We start from the raw sequence: 7,671 nt of genomic DNA on the forward strand, positions 1-7,671 counted from the left end.
CAATTTAATGTGACATATGGATGTTGCACAATACTTTAACTGTTGGAAGGCAGAGAGACATGTGAAATGACTTTTAGAAAGATTGGAAACATGAAAGAAAAGGTTAGAATTTGAAATTGACAAGCTTTTTGTAACACTGTTACAATTTGAACCTTGTGTCATTAAAAGAAAGAATATATTGTTACTTTAATGTAACATATAGATGTCGGAGAATACTTTAACAGCAGGAAGTGAGAAAGTCATGTAAGCTAAGAATGGCATGGGTAGGGAGAGAACCCTTTGATGGGTGAAGAGTAACGAAAGGAACATAGACACCTGCTTGTATGTGTGTGTTCCAAGGTGATGGAGTTGGGGGCGAAGTGTAGTGTCCTGTGGAGTAAAAGACCATGTTTAATTGGGACTGTAACTTGCACCCTATGGAGAGATAACAGACATTATACTGAAGGAGAGAGAATGTAAGAAAGAGATAGTTACGTGTTACATTGCCACATACTGGGAGACGGAACATAAGATTGCATGAGAACTGTATTGTTATTTTAAGCAAAAGGCTTGGTTTTAAATTGGCGTGGGACTTAAGGAATAGTAAAGAACCTTAGCATGTAAAGGGACATGTAGAAAATTACTACAATAGAAAGCGAAACTTTTTGTGCAGATGAGAAAATGTGATGTTACTTTTGACCCACCTGTATGTCTAACTCTTTTTAGAAAAGAAAGAAAGAATTGAAATAGTTGAAAAAAAAAAGATCTTTTAAGTTGTTAGGATGCAGAAAGTTATTTGAGAAAACGTATGTGACATTTATTGTTGACGGTTAAGACCTGTAATTTCGAGTTGAACGTAACTCTTTTTAGAAAAAAAAAGATTTTTCTGACTTGTTAGACAGAAAAATGTTTTCTACCCTAATAGAATGTAAAAAGAAAGAAAGAAAAAACCCCTTTTTCTGTAAAAGATTCTTGTTAACTTTAAAGAATAGCTTTGTACTTGTTTTTGTGAAAAAACGAAAGGGCGAAAACAGACAGGTTGTGAGTGAGACTGCTATTATGACTATGGTTTAACAGAGGGAAAAAAGAACGAAAAAAAAAGAAAAAAAGTATTGTTGAAGTTAGGGATACTATCATGAATGGATTTTTGTAGTTTTGAAAAGGAGTGTGAGAAACTTACGTGGAAAATAAGAGAATATTTGCAGTAAAAAAATATAGATATTTTGGGGTTATGGATTTGTTTGAAGTTTTAATTTAGTTGAATTTTTATGTCAAATAGTTGAAAAGATGCAGATGAGAAGAGACAAGATTGATTTGATATTATATTATAGTTGAGAAAAAAATAGAATAAAATATGGGAAAATATATATGCTATGAGCTGAGGATTGGACCATGGATGTGTGAAACATTAATGATAAATAATTTATTAGTGATGTGATAATGGGATTAATATTGTTTGGGAAGAAACATAAATACTTTGAGAATTCGAAGGAACACAATATGAATTGAATGGATTTTGACTTGACTTGATGGTAGTTTTGCGTTGGTTGGAACAGCGAAGCTATATGAGACATGGACTTAGTGAATAATAAGGGTATAATACGGATGATTACAATCTTATATTTTTTGTAGTTGGAATATTGAAAATGAAATCTTTGAGTTTACGTTGCATGGTTATTTTGGTTAGGCTAAGGGAGATGGTGATGATGATAATGAAAGATGAGTAAAATGGTGGAATGAGATAGTGGGAGGAAACGGGAGAATTGCGAGAAATTGCAAGATGATAGTATTTAAATGCTTTTTTATACTGACGTAGTAGCTAGGGTACATACCTTTGATATGTGTGCGGGTTAGGTTAAAGGAGATGATAATAATGAGAGATGGGTGAAATGATGAAAACGGGTTAACCCCGAGAAAACCCACGAGCTCGGTGATTGAACCTTTGGTACCTTAGATGGATTATTGTATAACGTAAATTATAGATATGTAATGTATTAGTGAAACAATATGATTATAATGGGTGTATATTAAGATATGTATATGATGTAAGCTGTGATTGAAGGTGAGACTTCAAGCACGAAAGCTAATCACCTTAGTATTGAAGGAGTATGTTGTAATGGATTGTAAGTTAGATTTTTAGTTGAAAAAATGTTAACGTATGGTGTGATACTTACAGAGAGACGGAAAAGAGCTCTTGCAGTGGTGAATAAGATAATAAAACTGAAAAAGGCAAACCTTTGGTTTCGTTTTCGTTTTGCAGAACCTACAAAAGTGTATTGTATTTTTTTTTGGCTATTGTGAAATATCTAGACGCTACAAGCTGTATTTAAGGGAAAGAGTTTCTTTTATGTGAGAATTTATTGTTTGTAGAGAGATAGTTGCGTAAATTTTGTGTTGTATTGAAGGGAAGTTGTAGGGGGCAGTCTTTTAAAAGAATTTTGGCTTTTACAAAGAAAAAATTGCTTTAAGACATACAGTAATTGGACGAAAGTGTTTGCAGGGGACGCTAAGATTTGAAAAAAAGAAAGCGTAAAATGTTTGGCGTTAGTTTGAATGTTTTATTTGTGAAAAAAATATAAATATGTTGTTTTGGAGAACACGCTTATTTGTATTTTAGAGTTTACTCGGTGACAGTGCGTTTGTGCTTAATATTTGAGGAAAGGAGTTTTTAGCTGACCGGGAATATCTATATTTGGAAGGTAAGTTGAATTTTGTTTTTTTATATTTATTCTATAAAGAAATAACGAAAGAACTTAACTTTTATAGATAATTGAAGTGAGAATATAATATCATTTTTAATGTAAATTGTAACATGAGCTTATTTTTATTTGTTGACTTTTAAGAAAAATAAATGAGAAATATTGAAAAGCTGAGGTGGAATTAATTTTTAAATTTATATAATAGCATAGAACTTATTTGTAAACCACCCAAGTAATTTTTATTAAACTTTTAATATTATATATATATATATATATATATATATATATATATATATATATATATATATATATATATGCTATATAGAGAATGATATTATGTGTTTGTGAAGGAGGTGCAGAATTTATATTAAAATTATTTTTTTTATTTTTGTTTTAGATTTTTTCCTGGATCGATTTTGAAGAGATTTTCGAAGGAATTTCTAGATTTGAGGTAAGAAATAAATTATTTTATTTATTTTTAAACTTAAGAGAGGAAAACTGCGGAGCTTATTATGTTTAATTGACTTTTTGGAAAAGATTAGTTTTAGTTGCGAACATTTTGACTATAGTATGTGTAGCCTAGTTTATTGAGAGGAAAGCAGGAAACGATGGAAAAATAAAAGCTTATGAATGCCAAAGAAAATGGAATATTTCAGTTTAACGTCCCACGATTATGCCCTTTAGGCTAAGAGTGACGGGTGATTAAGGCAAATGAATGATGATTGAACAATTGGTGAAATGAGAGTGTGGTAGGAAATAGAAATACGTGAAGCAAGCCATGTACCTTATGTTGTCCACTAAAAAGTTACATGTTTAGGGATTAAATGAAAGACCTTACGCATCAGAGGTACCGTTGAAACATATGCATAGGAAATGAGGAAACGATGGAAAGATAAAAGCTTATGTTTGCCATAGAAAATGAAATGTTTGAGTTTATCGTTCCACGATTATGCCCTTTACGCTAAGAGTAACGCATAATTAAGGCAAATAAATAATAACTCAACAATTGTTGGAATGAGATAGTGGGAGGACCCTAAGAAAACCCACTAACAGAATGTTGTTTAACACAAAGTTAATTTGCGGGGGAATTGAAGGAGGGATTGCATGCACCAGAGGTGGGCGTTATAACATTGAGGTACCGTTCGAACATAACGAAAGGAAAGCAAAAGATGGTGCAAAGATAAAAGTTTATAAATACTATAGAAAATAAAATTTTTAAGTTTGACGTTTTACGCTTATGCGGGTTAGGCTAAAGGATAATAATGCGAGATGGATGAAATGGTGGAATGAGATAGTGGGAGGAAAGGGAAGAATTGCGAGAAAACCCACGCTTACGGTGTTTTTGTATAGTGTATACGAAAGAAGAAGATGTAATATGGCAGTACTTACATGCCTTTTTACAGTAACGTAGTAGCTAGGGCGCACACCTTTGGTGTGTATTTCTGTTAGGCTAAAGGCGATGATGATGATGATAATGAGTAATTTTTTTAATATTGTTTTGTTTTATGGAGAAAGCTCTTGAAAAAGTATATAGAAAGTGGGAGGAAGCGGTAGAACCCCGAGAAAACCTACGCATACGGTGTTTGCGCAGCATAAATTTGACTTGTTGCGGATTGGGATTGTATGAGAGATTTGAAGCACCGGAGGCGCACATTATAGTATTATGGTACCGCAAACTGGCGTTAATAAATATTGGAATTTATATTTCATATCCTCTTTCTAATAATAAACTTTTAGTTAATTCATGAATTGGAAAAACAAAAGCAATGTTATGTAAGATAATGTGGAATTGAAATTAGTTGTGTGAATGTGATGAATTGAACTGAATTGTTTTACGTTTAAGGCACCGCTATCTTAATTGGAAAAGTGTAGTTTGCCATGTATTTTTCACGTGTAGATAGAAGGTTACGTAATAGTGCCATGGATTTAAACACACTGTTATTATGTAGCAGTTTGGTGATGACAGTTTTTTAATATTGGAAACACCAACATTTATGACATGAAAATTGGTAATGTAGGTGCAAATGTACCATAATTATTTTGCAAAAGAGATAATTGAATTATTAGTAATTTATTGTGTCTTAAAACTAATTATATTTGTTAGCTAAAGAATTGGGAAAACCCTGCATGTGTAATATTAGTATGGATTCAACTAATAACGTGCAGAGAAATGTTTTAATGCCTAAATTTAATTGAAATTAATACCTATATGGACTTTTTATTGGGAATATTACTATTTGAGGGAGTGTGCTTGCGACTTAAATATTATTATTATTTTTGGAATATATATTGCGTTATACCTCTTGTATAGCTTTATGTAACTGCCCTTATGTCCGAAAGAATAAAAAATAAAAATACAGGAAACATAAAAGCATTGGGGGGCTAAAATATTTAGTCAGACTGAAAGTAAATTCATGAATTATATTATTGAAATATAAGTATAGAAAAAATCAAATGACCGTATTTAAAATGTGAGTATAAAGATTTTACTCGGGTTAAGTTGATTATGAGTTTAGCGTACCCTTGAGCAGCGAGGCAATATGAAACGTGGACCTACAACTTTACGTGCAATGGGAACCACATGAGCTTGCGCCGGGAACCGAACGCTGGTTACCCATGCCAAATGCGCGTACGCTAACCGCTTAGTCATGAAGGAGCTTATGAACGACAATAGTTTTTAGGAAAACTGGATTTTGTTTTCTTATATTAATTTATTGAAAATATTGAATTGTTTTTTATGACACTTAGCACTTTATATTGCACGGTAATGCGAATTAGGGTAAAAGAAGATGATAATTAAGGATGTGGAAGGAAACGGAAGCATTGCGAAAAAATTATGAACATAATATTGTTTACTATAAGATTACTTAACCAAATCTCTTGTTAGGGAATGTCCTAGAGGGTATGTTGACAGGAAAGAAAGGAGGGGGGCGAAGAACACTACAATTAATGAGTGATATTAAAACAGAAAGATTATACGCGAAGACGAAAAGGTTAGCGGAGGATCGTGGAGCATACAAGCTTGTTAGCTGTGGCAAGTGACTTGGTATTAAAGGTAAAATATCTATAATGATGACTTAAGCAAAAAATAGAACTATGAAGCAAATGTACTAGAGGAAATTACTTTAGGATTTGTGTAGGAAAAGTAAAATAAAAACGTAATGATAACTGAATATTATCTTGGTAGTATTGTAAATAGGAATGTTTCCTAGGAAAAACTCTTGCTTGATTTTTGTGGAATTTCATATAAATGATACGAATATGTTCATACAATGGTAATAAGGACATACGTTATTTGATATTTTGAATATGTAGGCAAAGACAAACATACAATTTTTTTTTGTTGGGAGGGTTACAAAGTAATTTTGTTAGAATATGTTTCAAACTGGTGATTTTTAAGGTCTTGTAGACACTTATATGTAGGTTACTTTTTAAAAGTAAGATAAAAATTGTAGAAAAAAATTAAATTGTTTATGATTGAAGGAATGAAATATTACTTTTGTTGGAAATATAGGTGAATTGCGTTATAAACATGATTTAGGGAACTTAGATCCCCAGAGTTTTTACTGATGGAAAATAAATAAATAAATAATAGCAGCTTGCTTAAAAGAGAACAAAAAAAAATAATTAGAGTCATTATTTGTATTGAAGATCCAAGTTTTAAGAACTGATATGTAAATAATGAAATAACTTTGACAGATCAAATTATAGGCGCTAAACGAATAACTATAAGACTAATAATTGAGTATTCAATGTACAATAGCTATTTATTTTGAGAATAGAACACTGAATTGTTACTGATTGTTATATAATTGATTCAATGAATTATTGAGAGACATAAAAAATAAGGTGATATTTATTTTAATATATTTTTAACAGCACGTATGCTTAAATATAACATGTAAAATTTTATAGTATTATTTGATATTTATAAGTGCTTATTTTTATTTGTTGCAGAATGGAGGGACCAAGCACATCATTGGAGATTATTGATTTAACTAGGGATGATATTCAGGTGATAACATTATATGACGAAGAAGAGAATGAAGTGGAAAACGAAATAATAATTATGGAAGAAGAGGAGGATAATGATATTATTATAGAAGATGAAGAGGAAGAGGAGGAGGTGATGGAACATGTGGAAGAGGAATCGCATGTGGTAGAAAATGTGCAAGAACAGGAAGAGGAGGAGGTGATGGAAGATGAGGTGGGGGTACAAAATGTACAAGAGGGGGAGGAAGGCAATATGGAAATTGAAATAAATGAAGAGTTTTTGAAAACAATGGTTAACTTACAAAAAATTTTAAATGTAGCCATGGATGTTAAAGTCTTACATACATTTAATAAATTTCTGAATAAATGTCAAAATTTATATATTCAAGAGAATAAAATGTAAAAAAACAGAAAGAAAAAAAATGTAAATATATTAAATAAAGAGGAAAAAAAAGAAAATTAGATTAGTCAATATAACTTGTGTGTGTTTTATTAATTCCAATATCATTACTTTAGGTAATTTGAACTGAGAAAAATCAGGTTTTAAGGTTACTTGGTTCTTTGGGTGGTTGGAAGGCTTTATAGCGACCACATTTTTTATGGTTTTTCTTTCAGTTTTCCGGTGGACTGTAGGAAGACTGCAGGTAACAAATGGAGTGGAGTAAGGTATTGTATATTTTTTATGGAAGACCCAGCGAAGGATATTAGTTTTACAGGGATTTAAAAATGTTTTGGTGCCAAAATTACAGGGGGAAAAAAAGTCTATAGAAACCTTATAAGAAGAAGAAGACTGCTGAAAATATAATTGGTGGCTAAAGATGCTTTTTGAACTTGATTAAATTATAAAATGTGCAAATAAAAGACAAATTTTAGGTAATGCAAGCTGGAATCCAGCTCAGCTATCTAAATATTTATTATTATTATTATTATTATTATTATTATTATTATTATTATTATTATTATTATTATTATTATACATTTGACAGACTTGGAAAATAAT

General features: G+C 31.1%; 1 protein-coding gene across 1 annotated transcript; it reads left to right on the forward strand.

Moving 5' to 3' along the window:
- Positions 1-1,452: 1,452 nt before the first annotated feature.
- On the forward strand, positions 1,453-7,108 carry LOC145689035 (uncharacterized). The gene is made up of 3 exons (XM_081763170.1): positions 1,453-2,678; positions 3,076-3,129; positions 6,636-7,108. The coding sequence occupies exon 3, from the start codon at positions 6,637-6,639 to the stop codon at positions 7,072-7,074; it is 438 nt and encodes a 145-aa protein (XP_081619296.1). The 5' UTR covers positions 1,453-2,678; positions 3,076-3,129; position 6,636; the 3' UTR covers positions 7,075-7,108.
- Positions 7,109-7,671: the final 563 nt, after the last annotated feature.

This window comes from Thermobia domestica, chromosome 7 (genome assembly GCF_964235325.1).
Source record: "Thermobia domestica chromosome 7, izTheDome1.hap1.1, whole genome shotgun sequence".
NCBI lineage: Eukaryota > Metazoa > Arthropoda > Insecta > Zygentoma > Lepismatidae > Thermobia > Thermobia domestica.